The following is a 20,035-nucleotide window of genomic DNA, read 5'->3' as shown; positions in this document are numbered from 1 at the left end:
TGTACATACTACACAGACAGCTGCTGTGAAACAGATCAGAAAATTTAATTTCTTTCTTAGTATGAGAAACGTACCTGACACTGCATGGTTCCATACTTTTATGTCTTTGTGGTATAATGTCCTAAGATTTCAGATGCAAGTAAAAAAAAATAAAAAAAGGAAAATATATGTTCTATTAATTAATTTTACTACTGAAGAAAAGGTGTGAGGAATCAGTTTCCTGGCATGCCTAGGCCTCAGGTGTCTCTTATGGTACAAATTTTATTTCCTTCAGCATGAGCTTGAAAGCAGAGCAAGGACAGTAGTGGAAGCGTCATTTACAGCATCTGTGAAGGGAAGCTACAGAAAGTTGTCAGCTCTTCAGCTTTGCTTTTACTCCCACTAAACCTTCTGTAGACTTTTATTCCTTCCAGTTTGGAGGAGGGATGTTCAGCTAGGTTCTCTCAAAACGATGTGTAGCACAATGTGTAAGGATCCTCTGCTTTCTCTTGACTAATTTCAGGAAGATAACGTATCATTAGTCATCTAAATTTCATATCTTAGGATAAGAAAGTTCATGTTACACAAAAGAAATGCCAAAGCCTGTAGTAAAAAAGATTAAATCTGGCAGAGAGTTGTGTCAGTTTACTAGATACATCGATTTTAACAGCTACATGCTTTTCACTATAGCTACTGATCGCATTTGTCATCCACAGCACTCCCACAGCTCCACCTACAGCTGAGTCCTGGCAGCTACTCTGCTGCACCTGGCTCTGTAACCACCGTTGCTGTTTCTCTTCTTTTCCATCTGTTTCTGAATGTCACCTGCTCTCTCTAGAAGCCCTGATTAGAGAAGGTGGGGAAATGCTTGCTCAAGAGAATTATGCCAGTGTGTTTAAGTAATATGCAGATCATGGAAAGGGATTTGGGCTGCATCTTTGTTCTGTGTGGCATGAGGGCATGTTTTCTATGGCAGTTAAAGCACCAGCTGTGTGAAATTAATAGTGATTAGTCAGAAAGAAGAATTTGTACTGTAAAGTTACATTTAAACAGAAGCAATTCCAAGAGAGAAATACATCCACTGATACTTCCTCAAAGTCAACCTGCTATAAAAGCTAGTTAAATTCTTGCCAATAACACTGTTCTGCTGAACGAGGATATTCTGAATTAGAACTGAAAAATAGGTCATGAAAAAATAATTTTCTGTAGTGTTTACCTCTTTGCTTGCCCCTAAGTTTGCATTGCTTCTTTAATAAATACAGGAACATGCTCTAAATGTTTTCGTCCATTTCCTCTCAGATCAGACACTCCTTTTTGTAGTGTATCTGCTAATGAACCCCTGAGACAGCACATGTCAGTGCAGGAAAAATGTTTGCCTGTGGCTGCATGTCAAAGGGTTTTAAGTTTCTCTTTGAAGCAGAGCATTTTTTCGAGTTCTTACAACTGTACTGGTGCATACACGGTGAATTGCAATAGTGTTCCCAACACAGATTGCCATCATTAACGTGAAGCATTTCTAAAACGGTAGAACACTCATCACTTCTTTAATACTCCTGCTATTTTGACATACAAAATATAACTTTGATAATGCTAATTTTGAGGCAGAAAGAGTGAACAGCTCTCATAATCTGTTGATCTCACTCCTATGTCATCAGTCAGGAAAAATATTTCAACTCAAAGTAGTAAAGAGTGAAGTACAAGTCACTATGTTTGACAGAATTGTTTATCTTAATGGAAACTGGTCTAGATGTTGCTATTTCATTCTCTTTTAACAGTAACTTGAAGCCTTGAAAATGCACATTTTCTTTGATGGAAAAAAGAAGCTCAAAGCCAGAAGAGGCTCTTCTAAATTGGGCATCCTTCTTGATGACACAAAAAGGCAACCAGTAGAGCAACTTGAGTCCTCCTTGCTTTTGATAACCAACATGGTTTCCAAATACAGATCTGCATACATATACATATATGTATATATCTCCTGTATATGGAGATATACCTACATCTCTATAGGCAGAATATGCGTATGCTTGGCATCTAGCCTCTGCCAGGTGATATATGAATAAAACATCATTCCAAGAATGGGAAGAAGCGTGTCCGGTTTACGTGTGAAAAGCTTCAATTCGGTTAGTTGCTAACTAAAAAACCCCAACAAACTCAACGTCCTTCTGTGATGTCTGTTTCTTTTCACCTTGTAATATTCTAATAATTGATTCTACTTTGAAAGTACTGTTTTAGTAGGCATTTCTAAAATAATGCATTCTGTCACTTTTACATTGACTCATATGTGTGGTAGTGGGACAATATGTAGCATTATTTAAAAGTGTGAATAAGAGAGAAGGTAAAAAATTTACTGGAATGGGTAGAGCAGCTATCTATTCGCCCAGTTCAAAGAAAAGGTGAAAGTAAATAAATATGTTGTTTTGGAACCATATTAATTCAAGCTTTTCTGTGTCTGGTGAGAGCATCATATATTGAAATAATAAGTTGCTGTGTTCTGTAGGAAAACAGTAGCTTGCCGGCATAAAATTTAAAGTTCACAGACAACTGGAGGTTGACACTTGGATTTCTCTTCTAAGCACCAACATATGAACTGTACAGAGACTGCACTCATCAGGCATGAGATTATTGAGCTGCACTGCTGCTGAAGGTGGGAGGGAGCTCAAGCTGGCTTTACACAGTCCCTTTAAGCTGAGCTAGGTGATAGTTACCATAAAAAGAGGTAATTACACTATGTCCCTGAAAACACACACCTACCTTGAGCTGCATATTCTTCCTGGTTTTTGTCTGCATGTGTGAGCTGCATGAGGGAGCTCTTTTCACCAAGAAGGTAACTCTTGGCACGATCAGTCTGGCTCACCCTTCTTTTGCTCCTGGCAATGTGGTCCTGCCTTTCTTCCTTATGCTCATTGGACACTTTGTTCCATCAGTTTAACTCATTATTCAACACCATGTAACTTCTGATACTGTCACAGCTTTTGCAGGCTTTAGGAAGTTGGATCAGCTCATGGAAGGGCACTGCCAGAGAGCACTGGAACTGGCAGAGGCGAGACTAATGGGAGCAGGAGTTCCCCACATAGTGCTGGTGTTCCTGCCATTTCTTTAAGTCCTGCTCTGAATAATCCCAACTCCCACTCGAGCTCAGGTATTTTCAGAGCCTTATTAAAGGCATAAGCTTAAGAAGCTTAATTCTGCAAGCGGCAGGTATAAGCAAGCATATGTATTCACAGTAATTGCTCATTTACACTGAGTTCTACAGAGTTGTTTCTACAGACAGTATAAACCATAAAAGAACACCAGTACCCCTCTCTGCCTTATCCTGTCCAACAGTTAAGGTGAAATTTCCATCAAGATGCCTTAATTAACACATGTATTTGGTGTCTGAATGGGAGCAAGATGCACATGCTCAATGCAAGAAATTGCGAAGTTTTGTGAGAGTATCTGATTTGTGGATTGAACCGTGTGTGTAGATCTTGAACTAATGTGGCTTATTTATTTGCAACCTCAGGCTGTTCTAGCTGAAGGTAAACTTGTCTGCTAAGTTAGTAACACATGCCTTGGCCATTCTGTGTACACCATGTCCTGTCTCTATCTACAAATTTAGGTCATGTTTCTATTTTTAACAGTATACATATCAATCAGTGAAAACGCTGATCTCATAGGCATTGCTTCTATTCCCAGAACAGCTGCATTTTACTTTATTCAATGAGAAATACTTGATGTCTCCTAGTAAAATATCTATTTTCCATAAAAAAGAAACAATTTATGTGCAATAAAACACACTGTGTCAGGACAGATCAAAGACAATACATTTATTAAACTTTGAGAAAAACAAACAAAACATTGACATAAGGGAAGTTAAATAGAAACCAAAAGATACATCTTCTGACCGGCGTATAATGGCTTGTGTGACCAGTAAAGTACCAAAATGACATTCTGAGTTTGACTGAGGTATTTAACTATTTTTGGCAATAGAAACAGAGTAAGAAACTTCTTCCAAACACACACATAGGCATTACTTGCATTAGTGTCTATCATCTATGAAATTTTATATGAAACTAAATAATGTAGCTGTTAGAAAAATATAGCAGCAAATTAGCAGACTAATGCACATTTACCATAAAGTTCGTGCTAAACTTAAAAACCCCACCCAATGGTTGGGCCCAGTCCTGTAGCGGTTGGTCACAAAGAGAGCATGAGTGAGTTCAGTGGGAGACATGAGCAAGACCTGCATATGCTGCACTTCAAAACACTTCTGTTAGGGTTAGGGAAAGGAAATGAACATCCTTATTTACTGTCTAAAAATAACCCTGCTATGATGAAGACACGGCATAGGAAGGCAACTTCTGAAGCAGTAATAGCTCATTGCAAAGCTCCATTAAGTTCTTTATAAACACAAGAACAAAGGGAGTTTTCCCACTGAGTTTCAGTTTTCTCTCCTGTCCTTCTGCCAGTCTGCCTAACGCTGTCAGAGGAGATGCAGTTAGGCTGCAAAAACAAACATTTTTGAACAATACTGTATTCAATCCCCTTGTTCCACTGAAGTATTTTAATCCTGCTGTATCTTTAAAAATGAACTGCTGGCTAAATCCTGAAGTCCTTGTTTTATTTTTTTTAATCAAGTCTTTTATCTGGCACAAACTAGTAAGGGTAGCAATACCTTTGGCTGTAGTAGGGGTTCACAAGTTGCTCAAATGTGAAGAGGTTATGCTGCTAAATTACTGGAGCTTATTCATGTATTCTCAAAAATTTTCAGTGAAAATATAGTTGCACACTGTTTAATGCTGTGGTCAGCAAGATTTTGCTTATAAAAAGGTATATTAGTTGCATTAATCAGAATCTGATGAAGAACAGAATAATCTGCCCACGTTTTGTGTATTTTAAAGTTTTCTACAAAACTTTAAATTGAATGTGTAATTCCATTTTACTTATCATAAGAAAGTAATAGAATCAGTTACTTTATTTCTACAATATTTCAAAATTTCTCTACAGATTTCTTTGGAGGTATAAAATGGCTCTGTAAAAATCTTTTTTTTTGCTGCAAAGAAAACTTTTATAAAACAGAAAACTCTGTAAGATTGCAGCAACTGCATTCCTTAGATGGCTATCATAACTGGATTAGTGTGTAGTGTAATTGCATTTGTTTTATGACTAAAATATTAAAATATATTTTATTAATTTATATAAATCAAAATAGGTGTGTTATTTATTCAAGCTACTTTTGTGTTCTTCACCTGTATGTTCAGTTCCCAATTACTGATATAAAGATCTCTGCCAACAGCATGGTTTTTTACTAAGTTCTTAGACTTTAAACCACCTGAATTTTAGCTTTATCAAAATGCATGATTTACTGTACATCGAACATAGTGATTTCAATGTTTAGTATCACATAAATCAACACCCACAAGAACAAGACAGTCACTGCTAGTAAAACAGTCTCAAGACAAATTCACAGATGATATTTACAGAGCACAATAGGAATATTTTGATGACTATGTTGCAACATTTCAGGTAAAATTATAAGAACCACGAGAAACTTTTAGACTTCAATTTGGTTTCAGCACAGAAGCCCAAGCTGACTCTCTGCCGTGAAATACTGCACACATCTAGCTGAAGAAGAGTTATGGCATGATTTTGTTCAGCTGGTCTGTGCTCACATAGCCACAAGACATGTTGAATTCCTTTTCTGGCACAGGCAGTGCGGTTGCGTTGAGCACAAGGCCTTGTGGAGAGTGAACAATATGAATAGATGTATAGTCTGGGACAGGCAACTCTGAACTTGGGTTTTCTGCTGCTGAAGCTCCAAGATTGACACCAGTAGTGGTAAGGCTCTCTGTGGTGAAGTAAGCATCCTCATTATAGCTTTGCTCCTGAACACGTGGCTCATCCTCTTCCTGGGAAGTCGCAGCAATACATTTTTTCACATCTGCCTCACAGAAGTAGGTGTTGTCCATGGTGAAGTTTTGTTCTGTGCAGCCTTCACACTGTGCTCTCCCCATCTTGTATTTCTGGCCTGGTGAAAGTACAACTCTGCCTGCTGGAGTAATATCACTCACTTGCGCGTAAAAGTCAGTACTTGTCAGTGAATTCTGGTTACTTAGCTGGGTATGGACAGATGGACTAGCTGAATCAATGCTGTCTGCAAAAGGGGACCATGGCTGGCTATTTTCGGACTGGGCACTCACATGCAGATGCTCAGTTTCTGTGTCGGCAAGGCTTGCAAATGACTCATCTTTTCTATCAAGGCACAACAGATCATCTTCTTTTTCAGTTACCTTTTTGAACTGATCAGTATCAGAGATGCCATCACATGTGTCGCTTGCGCTTAAGTCTGTCTCTGGAATATCTGGTTCACAACAACTGGCCCGTCCGGAATCATCATCCTTTGCTCCCAAGCAACTGTGTGATTTCAGATGATCTTCACTCAGGAGCCTGTCGGTATCTGAGGCTCTGTTCTTTTCATCAGGATCTTCTATGTCCAACTCAATAAACTCAACCCACAAGTCGTCATTGTAAAGCTGTGTCTTGTAGTTGTCATGGCTGGCTAGGATGGAGTTCACTTCATCTAGCTTTCCTTTCTATAAAGCAAGAAAAAATAAGTGTTATACAGGAAATAGTAAAAATGCTTATGCTTTTTATGATGAAGGTAACTGCAGATGATGCAATCACTGCAAGGTTTATTTTTATTATTTAATGAAAACAAGTTCTGTGGCAACTCCCCCCATGTTCATAACTTTTTCCTACAAAACTGTTCTTGCCTGAGGTAACAATTGTCACCTGCTACTACTACAGTGATCTCCATTGTAGATTTCAGAGTGCAATATTACCTTCAAGAGGTCTGGGTCAATCCCTTTAATCTTTGGAACTGGCACAGGAGGAAAAATAAGCATTTTTAACCTGGAAAAAAATAAATGACAGCTTTAATTGACAGAGGTCCTTTTTGAGAAAGTTAGAGAACGAGAGCTTTACATTGCATTTGTACTGAATTTCTTCAAAACTGACTTGCAGATTCAATTTCAAATAGTCCTAAGGAAAGAATGATTGTTTTATCTCATGGCAAATAAGAAACCATGTTTTCTGCAACCTTCCTTGTTGTTGAAAACATACATTTATGTGGGGAATCCATTTTGTAGTCAGTCTTTGATATTTTAATACTTCATAGGAAGACAGCAAACTCCAAGAGCTCTGTCAATAGTTTCCGTTTTCCACGTAATTTTGAAGGGAACCTGATAATGCACTGTGCAGACTGACTTTGCCAATTATTTTTTCAGGGATACAGTATACTGTCCTGCATAAACCAAATAAATTTAAACAAGGGGTCAGAAAAAGAGAGTTGGCAGAAAGTAAATTAACTACATAAATGCTGTAGAAGAAAATGTTCTGTAACCCAGAAAGGAGATGTCAATGTAATCAGATACCCACCACTGAAGGCCCAGAATGTATATATATCAGCATCCATGTAATTTAGGGGAGTGGACTACAATGCTCAAAATAGCTTCTAGTCCCCCAGATTTGAAACAACTGAAGCCCCCTATTTTTCAGGCCACAAGTACATAAATTCTGACAAATACAGAAATGTTTTCTGAATTATTAGCATAACAAGTAATATATAAGAATGATATTTTTTATCTTTGGGGAGCAAGGACTAGTAACTTGCTTATGCATTTGCGTGCTGTGAAAATACATACTGTCCTAACTCTTCATGAAGTGAATTTCTAATTCTCTGAGGGAAAAAACAAAAAACCCAAATGGAAGGATGATTTTCCATTAAATAATAATCCAACACTAGCAGGTCATGCCTGTCTCCTCCATTTTACTTCTCTGCTTCTTTTGCAAGCTGAATAAACAGTAGTTTCCTAAAAGGAAAATTCAACATTCTCTTTATAGTGGGTTACTAGCTTATACTAGGAAGTAAGCTGTGGGAATGGTAGATCCAAATCCAAGTATTAGTTTTGCTGCATTGTTAGTGACCTTGGCAAGGTCCAGAAAGGATCAGAGAAGTCTTAAAAGAGTGCTAGAGAGGAATTTGGACAGGTTCTGCATGACTATAGCAGGTTAACATTCCCCAGCTGTTTCTGTTTTGGGCAGAGCCTTGAAGGTCTGCCCAGCAAGCCTCAATGCCAGAAATCCGGTAATTTTCCACATAATTCCTGGAGGCACTGTGCTAGCTGTGCACTGGCTGGACTCTCAGGGTACCAGTTGAAGACTTGCACTTACAGTTGAATCCACAAACCAGCTATTCTGACAGAACTGGGCATTGCTAATGAAACAGACACAGGATTTTATCAGTTGCTACCTGGAGAAATCAGTCAGGAGGGAGAAATACACTCTGCTCCCTTCTTAGCTTTGCATAATTCAAGCCTGCATCTCAAATCTATAAGAGGATTACCTAACCTAACTCTATGGCACCTGTTCTACAGCGCTTGGTTCAGATCTTGTGAGATTAGAATCAAGGAAGATATTATATTTTGAGGTACAGGAGCAAACTGAACCTGAATATTTTGCATGATGGGAAACCCACACAGCCCACTCATCTGCAGAAGGCATTGCCACTCCTATCACAATGTGCACCAGTTTGAAGGAAAGGGTGCAGGCCCACAGGTCCAGAAAAACTTTTGAGATGAAGCACCCTCAGGGGATGAAAGCCTTCCCCAGCAGACGTGATTACCATGGAATATATTAATAAACTCTGATCACAGACATGCTTCAGCCGTCATGATCTCTGACATATTGTAAGCTCAGTCGGCTGACCTTAGTGAGCTCTGGTCCCATGTGCCGGTTGTTCTTACTCTATTCTGACACATCAAGCTTTTGTCATGCATTGTATCAGAAGCCTTGTTCTTTAACTCTGGGACTGGGATGCCTTTGCAGGGAGTGGCTTCCTGAAATGAAGCTCTGCCGAAGCATAGTGCTGCTTGCCTGAATTATCTTTTTAGAGCTGCTCCAATTGTACCATATTGTTTTCTCTTCAATGACTTGTCCTTATGCTGCAGACCACCTTAGTGTTAATTTTTGAAGTGTATATATAAGACCACTGACAACAAGCATGTACGCACTGGGACTTGACCATGGTGTTGCTCCATAGTCTGGGACAGTCCTGGGATGACATCCAAGCTGAGTTATTCAGCCAAAACCTATCCTTGAACACACTTATTATGGGATGAATTCACTTTGAGACCATATTGTCATTTTTATATATGTGACATTGTTTCATTTTTATAAATGATACAATTTAGTAATTTTCATAAACAACACAATCCTGTACTTTATTTTATTCCTTCGATTTTGTAGAAGCTGCAGGCTATCCACAGAGACCAGATATTCCCCTATGCCTCAAGCTCTTCTCCTATGCTCAATGAAGAAATAGAGATTAGTAGAATAGTCTAGGAATAAAAAGAAATATATAGACATAAGTTTGTGTGAAACTTTTGAACAGTATGTGGGTAAAACCAGTATTTACAAAACTTGAATGAGCTAAAAAAACAATCCTCTTCAAAGCCTAAGTAAATAAACTACATAAATGCTGTAGAAGAAAATGTTCTGTAACCCAGAAAGGAGATGTCAATGTAATCAGATACCCACCACTGAAGGCCCAGAATGTATATATATCAGCATCCATGTAATTTAGGGAAGTGGACTACAATGCTCAAAATAGCTTCTAGTCCCCCAGATTTGAAACAACTGAAGCCCCCTATTTTTCAGGCTACAAGTACATAAATTCTGACAAATAAAACCTCTCTACCTTGGTTGTTTAGACAGCAGGATCAAGATCACTGTTATGGCCAGCCCACATGTTCCAAAGATAACAACTAAGAACCATGGAAACTCAATTTCTGAAACAACAGAACAAAATCATGTTAGTGGGAATTTGCATCTCTGTTGCACCTTTAATCTCAACCTCCTCTTTCACCCCTTGAGGATTCCAGAGTGGTAAAAACTGACAGGAGAACTTTTGGTTACTCAACTGAAAATTCTGGTTCAAGAAGAGATAAAAATAGCCTTTTGATCTTAACAGTTTCCATACTGCACTTGAGAGTCCACTCAAACTCCTTGCAAAACCAGAATGAGTTTTTAAATACAAACAAGATCTTAGTACAAACAATATATGTAGCAAAACAAGCCATCAAGAACACTTTGCCTGCTTGGAACATGCAATCCTGTAATCCTGTTGGCATATAATGCTGCAGACCATGTTAGTGCTTGTTCACCCAAGCTGAGAAAACATTATTAATAGCGTACTAAATCATAGGCAAACTACTATTTTCTCACAGAAACTAAAATGTCTAAAATACGGTTATGTCAAAAAGCATACTACTCCTCCTTATAAAGGCTGAACATGAACTATGTTATGAACTACCAAGTAAAAAAAATACAGATTTCTCCTTTTTATTTACCTTGCAGGTCATTACAAAGAATTTAAGTCCTTGAGAAATCCAGTTTGGTAGGTATGAAGAACAATGCTGATAAATTAAGTATTTTATGTTTTAAAAACTGTCAATTTTGAGATTAAGCTGAGACTGTAGAATACAATGTATAGAGAAATTTATTCTGGCTGTAGTCTTAGATTCTTCTCATTTATTTCCCATTTTAAATTTTCCATTAACATTTCACTTGATTTTGGGTCCAAAGAATACTGGCCAAAAGCTTTAGAATTGTATACATGAACATCAAAATATGTAAGTTTTTTGGAAAAAAACTTAAATAAAATTTAGGTACCAGTTTTACACCTGTGCTCCCAGCTTAGATTTTGACTGCATATGTTTTCAGGCATAAATAAAATCCTATCTGCATATGTCTGTGTTAGACAGGCCCCTATTTTAATGGAGAACCATTAACACCTTGCCATGTGAGACCTGTGAACGGCCAGCTGCTTCTAAAGGTTAGAACATTGCATTTAACTACTTTAAATTTTTAATACACAGAAAATTTAAAACTTTAATTATGTGTCCCTAGAGGTGATATACAAACCAAGCAAGAATAAATTCTCAAACAAATTACATCACTGCTGCTGTGTGAGATGGATGGATATGCATCAACTTGCAGAATCTGGGTTGTAGAAACTGAAGAAAACTGTGCCTGTATGATGGTCGTAGATTTTCACAGTATTTTAATTTTGTTCATATGAAAACTGTGACAACTTAATGCAGCTGGGGTTAATAAAATAATGCCACATGTTGAGAACATTAGCTGTTCATATAAATTAGGAATGATAACTAGTAATAAGAAGAGTTTAAAAAAGGGGAATCCAAAGAGACTTGTAAAGATAAGGCTTACGAGTGGTTTTATTTAATACCTTGACTAATACCCTGGAAAATGAAATGAAGCAGCTTGTTAAAATAATTTGCTGAAGAGTTCATATTTTAATGAATTAATTTAGTTACTCAGACCTGAGAATGCTTTAGGAAAAGGCACTGTCTCACTCATAAAAGAAAAAAAATGTGGCGCTCAATGGCTGCTTCTTCTGTGTTGAAGAGCACTTTAAAAACAAGTACAAGGCAGAAACAAGAATCAGAAAAACACTGTTTTTGATAGCATTGGTCAGATCAGAAAAGCACAACATTCTGGTAACATACTTAGTCAACAGTATAGCACTTTATTAGAAGTGACTGTTCTCTTCACTATCAGTACTTATTTTAAATGAAGTATGAGATTCAGTGGCATTTTAGGATCTATAAGATGTGCAACAGCAGTTATTATTTCTGATACTTAAGCCATTTTAAGCCATCTTTATTTTTGCTCTCTGATGAGCTGTGAAACAGTCTTGCTGAATTTACTTCTGAATTTGGACATTCTCAATCTCACCAAATGATTTTCATGTAATAGGCTGAATTATCAACCTATTCAAGCATACGACATCAACAGTAAAAAGAAAAGCACCACCAGCAGAAAGACAAAAGGACAGTACCATTATAAGAACAGTTTGCAGCACTTCACTTATTTACCTTCAGCACACTGAACAAGTTCAAGGCCTGTTTGAGAAAAAGATACAAAAAGGATTTCACTGAACTCCCCAAATTTTTCGGAGGTACGCTGCCTTGATCGGACTCGTATCTCATAATCTCTTCCAATCTTCAAAGAGTACAGTGGAACCATTGTTGAGAGCCTGGGTTCTAACTGTAAAAAAAGAGTTTTATATTAGAGAAGTTTTATTTGTTTGAGTTGTACTGGGCAATTCTTCACTGCTTCTTTACCTCATAAATAAACATTTGAAGGTGTTTTTGCTACTTTGAACTGTACGTATATTACAAGAAGAGTTCAGAGAACATTCACACCCTTTACTTTTGACTTACTAGCCATCAGATTTTGCTTTGATTAAGGGGACCATGAGCGGAAAATCCAAGCTCTCTGTAAATACTGAAGAAAGACAGCAGCCCCTGCTTAGTTACTTGCCCTAAGTAGTTGGTGTGAACCTCTCCCACTTATCAAGTTGTAAATCCCTTTTACTGTTGTAATACAATGCTACTGACTTCACAATGCCAAGATCATTGTTAAAATAACACTGGAGTCTTAAAACTAGTGCAGTCTCAACTACTGAACTAATTTTTAAGAGAAGAATGATTGAAAAGCCCTTCTAATCAGATGTACTGCATCTTACAAAAATGTGTTCATTTAGGAGCACTGCATAGCTCCCAGAAACGTAAAATATAAATAAAATATGATAATGGAAGCTCTGTGAGTTTCTGGCATCCAACTGTCAGTTTTAAGACTTTTATATTAACTGCAACATACTTAGACACTGCCACATATCAAACTATACAGGAAGTTACACTAGAGGTCTTATTTTGTGAAACCTCTCTTATCCTATAACTCCTCTGATAACATGTATTTTAGCTCCAAGACCCAAGCAAATGTATGTAAAAATAAAGATGTGCTCAATATAGAAATGCTTGTTGCAGATGTTATATTCTACTTTTTAATCAAGGATGACACTGGCAAAAACCTGTCATAGGCTAAGAATTAAAAATGTTTCATATTTTGTGCTATGAAGCCACAAAGAAATTGTACAAAACCTAAAGTTTTACAGGTAGGTTTTTTGTGTTTATTTTGTTTCTTTTCTCCTTTTTTTTTTTCCTGATACAATTAGTGGGGGTTTTTAGGGATGCTGGACAATACAAAATTTTATGTAACCCAAATAATGGCAGCACTTTGAAAAAGCAGTAAGCAAGCTACTTTACAGCCCTGAAGAATAAGAGGTAAAACTATTGTAGCTGCGTATCTGAAATTGCAAGTGTTGCTAAAGAACAGATGATTGATTAATGGGCAGGATGTCCCTTAGACCATCAATGAACTTGCTAAACTTCACGTTAAGACACCTGGATGGAACAAGTTGCACAGACTGGGAAAGGTTCCCCATGAACTGAATAGATTAATGGCATCTGTCATATGGATTAAATCAACTAAAAGCCGTATGAGGAAGACATGCTAAAAGATAACTGATAACCAATAAAAATGCACAACAGCAAACAGCAAACTCATTTAAACTATGTGAAGGGGAGCTTGGAACTAGACTGCTAGGTTGCTGGACTTAATGCAGGCTGTTCAGTCAGTGTACATAGCTTGTGATCGCCATACTCAAGAAATGTGTGTGACATATGTGCTGCCACACTGAGCTGTGTTCCTGCACTGCCTGTGTGAGACTAGTCCTGCAAGAGCGCATTAAGGCAGACTGCAGAACAACTGTCACTAGTCAACTGGAGCCCCTGGGATGCTGACAATGCCCACTGGTATGGGAGCATGAGAGGCAGAGGCTGACCCAGGCATGACAGGCAACACAGCAGCCAAAGGCAATAGCTTTTACCAGTTTTAACAGAAAAATGTGGAAAACTGGTAGATGGCCACTACCACAGAAAGGTTCAGAGGTACCCTGGGTAGGCAGATCTTCTTAACACTCACTATAACTTACTATTATAATACTTTACTTTCAATTCATAAGTTACTTTCAGTTGGAAAGTGTATTGAAAGAAATGAATGATATAAATGAAAAATCAGAGACATTCCAAAACATCTAAAATAACTGCAATCAACTCTCAGTAATGATGAGGCTTAGTACAATTTTAAGTACTATGTATTTTTTTTTATCAGTTATATGTACAAAGCATTATGGTGTCTTTAAGCAGTCAAAGATTATAATTTCTGTAAAAAAAATAGTAATAAGAGTATAACTGGACATCTCTTTGCTGTTTCAATGCTCATTACAGAAGATACTTGTAGGAAAAAAATGCAGAGTTAAATGAGTTCTGCTATTGTCTTATGCCATGCCAAGCTTTTGTTCAGAAATTTCTTCTGTGCTCTGATAGTGTCCAAGGGAATTATGCCACGTTTACGCTTTTAAACTGAAGGCACAATAACATACAATATATACGGCTGCAGTATAACACTATCTACAGTACTATTCTTCTTGAGGCAAGTACAGTACTAAGCAATTCATTATCTGTTTTCTGAAACATTATCTTCTTTCTGAAAGAAAAACACTTAACTTCAAACCTTTGCTCTCCTGAGAACAGCTATTCTCAAGGCATGCTGGAATTATTGATGGTGTGGGAGCAAGAACAAAGCTTTATTAGGGTATTTATGCAACTGATACCTAAAGTCTTATAAAAAAGTAAAAAATTACATTTTTAAGAGGTATTCCATATTGCCACTTGCTTTTGTAAATCCTATAAATATTCTGCAGATTTTCAAGTTCTTAAGGAGTACTGATTTACTGCCTAAACTTAACTCATTTTATAGGGTTTTAAAATACAGAGACGATAGAGTAAGTGAAGCTTAAACTAGTATATAGAGAAATTCAGGCAAGCATTAGGAAAAAGTTACAGACATTATAGGTGATTTGGCTGTAGACTTGCTAAGAAGGAATAGTTATCACAGAAAGTGCTAACATCGGGATGGATCAGAAATAAGGAGAGGTCCAAGGCCTTTCAGAGATGAATGCAAGCAAACCAGTTTATGTTTCAACTGGTAAGTTTACCTTTTGTAGATTATGACAAATTCATAACAGTATTATCTGCCTTCCTTCTGTCAGTTAGCTCGTATTGCTAAAAAAGCAAAGGAAGGGTTCTGTTCTAAAATTATGTTCTTACTGCCTTGAACTGGTATTCAGGAAGAATTATCCATATGTAAATATGCCATGACACTCTGGCACTTGGCCTGAAAATTGCTGAGTGCAATTTCTTCCCCATATAGAAAAACTAGCTGTATAAAAAAACTAAGATATTTTCAAAGAGAAAACTGAAAAGATTTGGGGTATATACATTTTATATTTTCATGGACTATCCATATAATCAGAAATTTCCCATTGCTATCTGGTATGAAATCTGTATATCTTATCCATGTTGCTTTATTTTTATTTGATTATTGTATTAAATTTTAAATTATAACCCCACGATTTTTTTTTAAATCTACCTAAATGATTATTATAAATACTAGAACTTTACAGGTATCCCAAAGAATCTGGACTGATACGGTGACATTTTCCAAGCAAAATATTCCTGTTCCAACTACTAAAATTACCAAGCACAGTTTCAAACAACTGAGATTCAGAAAAAACAATTTATCAAAAAAAATCATAGATACCTGACTATTGCTACTATACCTTCTAATCCAACACAGGGATTTCAGGGATTGTTGTTACTATCCTATATGCCAACTATCTTGAGACATGAAGTTATAATTTTTGCTAGAAAACTTCAGAGGAACATGGGTCTATTGTGTAAGACTTAAGGTTATCATCTAATTAGCAATTACAAAGCCTTTGACTTTTCATAGTAGTACAGAAGTGTTAGAGACAGAACGAACCTTCACTGTACTATGACTACTGCATAATAAATATTTGTTTCATACCTCCTTCCATTTTGTCTCATTAACTTCTTTGTACTGCAATTCATACTCCAGAGTAATCCATCCTTTCTGAACATCTGCAGTTGGCGGTGGATCCCATCTTACCTGGATATCCCCATGGATCCCAGTTTGACTAGTATTTAGCAGAGTCCAGTTAAGGTGAACAGGGGGATCAGGTAGTACTGTTCAAACAGAGTATTTGGAATAAACCAGCCAGTTTTCAATGTGAAATTATAATTTTCACTATAAACTGTTAAATGATTCAAAGACTAAAAAAGCATACTAAGCATGTATTTGCTGATTAAAACCTAAAGCTATGAGTCAATGAGTCACTACAGGTTTGATAACAAGAAGGCACCCTGCCACTGGCGGTAGAGTCGTTCTGCATAAATCTCACTTGAGTGACTAATAAAGAAGACTAAGAATGTTAGGCCACATTTCCTAATAGCAGCTTATAAAACACTAAGGCATAAACAATTCTTCATCAAAATTTAAACTTAGGGTTCTCACTAGAAATAAAAACAGTAATTGGAGTAACACAGTAAGATAAATATTTAGTAACTAATATAAATGTACACGGAAACATTTGTATCTGGAAAATTAATCTAAATTTGCTCAATTGAAGAGAGCAGTGGGTATTCTAGTCATGTGCAGGAATAAATCAATTACAAATATGTACACCACTTCTCTGAAAAAGCAGTAACATTTGTAAAGTGCCAGCGAGTTACAATTCACATTGCTTATTCTAGCTTATACATGCTAAACATCCTGATTCTGTAGATTAGTGGTGATTCAGGAACAAAAAACTGTTTAGTTCCAGAACTTTGCAGAATCAAGATTTTCATGCTACCCTTGCTCAAACTGAAGAAGGGCATGTAGCATCCTTTAGAATGGCTCAGAGAGACAACAAAGGCAAGCTCATATGCACACATTTGAGAGATCACTGGTGTTCATAAAGAGAAATCATATATTTACTTTTATCCTTTTAGCTGTCTTCTGATTTGGGCAGTATTTTCTGGTGTGGATCACCTTACATTTGTTACAAACACAAATCCCTTCCTATATATATTTTTTTAGAAACTAAGCTTTCTGCAGTGGAAAATTTAAATGAAATAATATAAAAGCTTTACAGCACCTATTGCAATATAAAAATATAGAGGTAAAATACATAATGGAATTATACCTATTTCATCAACGCTGAAACATTTTTCATCAAATACTTCATCTTTATTGGCAAGCTTAACACAATACGGTATCCAAATAGAGGTGTATGATGTGTTGAAATAACAGCTATTTTCTCCTGCAGTGATATAATCAGGGCATTCTTTCCAGTCTTCATCATTCCTAGAATGACAACAAAAATGTAATATACGTGAGAGTGGGACTTATAGATCTTACAAAGTACAAATTATAGATGTCACAAGACACATTGGTAACTCATAATTTCCATGGAAGTGAGAAAAACATGTCAATATTGATTATGGTTTACAATGAAACCAAACCACTATGTAAGCAACTTGCATAAATGTGTTTAGGTTCTCATGTGCTGTAAGTGGCACTTCTCTGCTTTGGATGCTGCTTCCAAAAAACATTCAGAAAACGTATCTTGCAGATACCAAAGGTATAAACAGTGGCATGAACTCTCAGACTGAGAAAAAGTGCTACTTGCGTAGGGTCATTTTAATGCAGCCAAGCTGAAACTACTCAGCAGGTTCAAAACCAAAAATGTCTTCAGATAAAGCAAAATGGGAATGACCAAACTGTTAGAAATAAATGGAAGAGTGACAGATATTTATTCAGTATTTCTAAAATCACTTTAGAAAACAAATCTAGTAGCAAACAGATCTGCTATTGCTGTTCTTTACCTTGATACTATCTCTCAGCCAAAATACAGATTGAACAGAAACCTTGTAAAAATTCAGTCTTAGTTTGTTAAAATGTACTATAAATGCCTTTTCTTATCAAGAGCAATTGAAGCTGTACAGGAGGAGGATTAAGCTAAACCAATTATGCCAAGTGCAGCCTTCAGTAGTGGAGTGGGTGCTTAGGGAGTAAAAAGGCAGATGCTATATAAATTGAGTAAGAAGCATTTCTGCCAGTAAGCACCAATCCTGTGCTTAGTTGATGAGACCAGACACTTTTCTAAAGGGAATGCTCTGCAGAGTCAAGACTTGGTAAGGGTGTAAGTGGTTAGATACTATGGCTTGTGTTGAGTAGGAGACTGGGTTAGGTGACAAGACTTCAATCCTGAGCCTTAAATGTTGCTTGCACATTGAAATGTAAATACTTTTAATGTGGATCCTCTATTTGTATCTTTCATTGAACTACCCTAATTTCTAGTACAAAGATGAAATATGTGATCTGCTCAGTGTATGTGGTACTGCTTTATCATGGAGTTTAGTTAATTTTTAAAGTCTGAACAACAGTCAGCTGAACATTTACACTTAAATGGTGGTTCTAACTTGGATCCTTATTATCTCTGAGAGATCCCAGAAAATTAAGGCCATCCTTGCCTTTAGGCTTAAGTCTGCCAGGCAAACTTCAAAACATCACCAGTAGTATGTGTCTGTAGATAAAACAGCCTGAAACTCTGGCCATTAGAGGGAACAATACCTTACATCCTGCTATTCCTTGCCGCGGAATGGGCTCAAGTCAGAGATCAATATGATCAGACAAAAAGCCATTTATTGCAAAGCATTAACTCCTTATCTACTATTGCTTACACACACCTACAGCAATTTGGCATATCATGATTGGGTACTTGTCTTGAAGACCCTTAGTGACTAACATATAATTGGTTAAGCACAGGTGTGAGAACTTGACCTCCAAAGCTTGCCAACAGTCCACAGTTCTCCAAACTCAGTGAATTCCAGCTTCTTCTTATCTTGCTTGCTTAAGCTTCCTCGGGCCTCTCACGGCCTTACTGTATCTTTCAGTTATTCAGAGCTCATGTACCAAATATTCATTCTCCTGTGGGAACACTGTCTCCACAATTCCTGTAAACAAAAGTCCTGTTTTCCTAAATAGCTATTGGTATTTTCCTAAATAGTTATTGGTAATGTCAATGTCCTCTTTCAGTTTAATCATTGTAACAACCTGAAAATTGCAAGAAGTTAAATAGAATGTGAATCAGGGATGAACAGAGCTCAATGGAAGACAATCCCCAGATTCAAAGCACCCTTTTCACCTGGACCTACACACATAGACACTGATCAATAGGAGCTTTAAAAAAGCTTAAATAAAAATTTGGAATGGGCTTGTTATCAAAACTCTGTATCTGTGCACAGATACAACAAATTTAACAGTTCTACATTAGGTTGATAAGGAATAAACTGAAGCTCCCTATTAAAATCTCATTTCCCAAGGCATACAGTGTTCAGTTTTGGATTCTGCAACCTGGACCTAAGTGTAGTATGATCATATTCTTAATTATCTTCCAAGTAGTGCTTGTTGCCACAAATAATTTAATACTTAACAACAAATTTTGACATTGAAAAATATGCACTTAAAACACAACTTAATGCCCTTAGAAAAATATGACTCATGCCATAGCAAAAAATTAATGGCAGTGAGCTAATAGGCAAAGCAAAATGCATGACCTCTCTCTTTTTCTTTTGTTTTTTTCCATATCATTACCTTTTCATGTACAACAGTTGTATTGTTCCTGGAGCAGTGAGGTTATAAAAGCTGCCATCGGTCCAATAACATGAAAATGTCTCCAGTTCAGGTGATCTGCACTTGCTGATTTGTGGCCACCGTGAAAGGTCTGTAAGGAAAAAACGGCAGGGGACAGAAGCACACACATTAAACAAAACTGTAAGCCTGACTAACATGCTGTTAAAATTAGACTCAGCATTTTTTATGAATAATTAACATTTTTTCCCCAAATTTTATATGTAAGTCAGGACTTAAATTCTTCTTACGTTCATATATGTATATGACGGTACCTGTAGGAAGCCATATTTGAAAGATGGGGCAAGCTCTTTATTGTGCAGTGTAGAAGTGTTAGTATCACAGCCTGACACACAGCATGGGGATCTGCCAATCCCATCACTGTAGCTGGATGAACAGCATAGACTATTTCAAATGAAAGGGAACGGCAATGATCATCTAGTCCAGCTGCCTGACAGCTTCTGGTTAAAGCCTTTGTTAGGGGCATTTTTCATAGGCTTCTTAACACTGACAGGCTTGGGGCATCAGCTACCTCCCTAGGAAGTTTGATCAT

At 37.0% G+C, this 20,035-nt stretch overlaps 1 protein-coding gene across 3 annotated transcripts in view; it reads right to left on the bottom strand.

Annotated features, from left to right (window-relative positions):
* Positions 1-3,763: 3,763 nt before the first annotated feature.
* The window catches only part of GHR (growth hormone receptor), a 126,207-nt gene continuing 109,935 nt past the window's right edge, over positions 3,764-20,035 (bottom strand). For all 3 annotated transcript variants that reach the window (XM_005151974.3, XM_031051533.2, XM_031051532.2), the window contains exons 4-10: positions 19,447-19,576; positions 16,994-17,154; positions 15,814-15,992; positions 11,916-12,087; positions 9,716-9,806; positions 6,801-6,870; positions 3,764-6,551 (exon numbers count right to left, since the gene is read on the bottom strand). In XM_005151974.3, the coding sequence (XP_005152031.1) occupies positions 5,595-6,551; positions 6,801-6,870; positions 9,716-9,806; positions 11,916-12,087; positions 15,814-15,992; positions 16,994-17,154; positions 19,447-19,576 (1,760 nt within the window). In that variant the 3' untranslated portion in view covers positions 3,764-5,594. The remainder of the gene's footprint in view (positions 6,552-6,800; positions 6,871-9,715; positions 9,807-11,915; positions 12,088-15,813; positions 15,993-16,993; positions 17,155-19,446; positions 19,577-20,035) is intronic.

This window comes from Melopsittacus undulatus, chromosome Z, assembly GCF_012275295.1.
Source record: "Melopsittacus undulatus isolate bMelUnd1 chromosome Z, bMelUnd1.mat.Z, whole genome shotgun sequence".
NCBI classification, from domain to species: Eukaryota; Metazoa; Chordata; class Aves; order Psittaciformes; family Psittaculidae; genus Melopsittacus; species Melopsittacus undulatus.
This window is presented reverse-complemented; position numbering and strand designations above follow the sequence as displayed.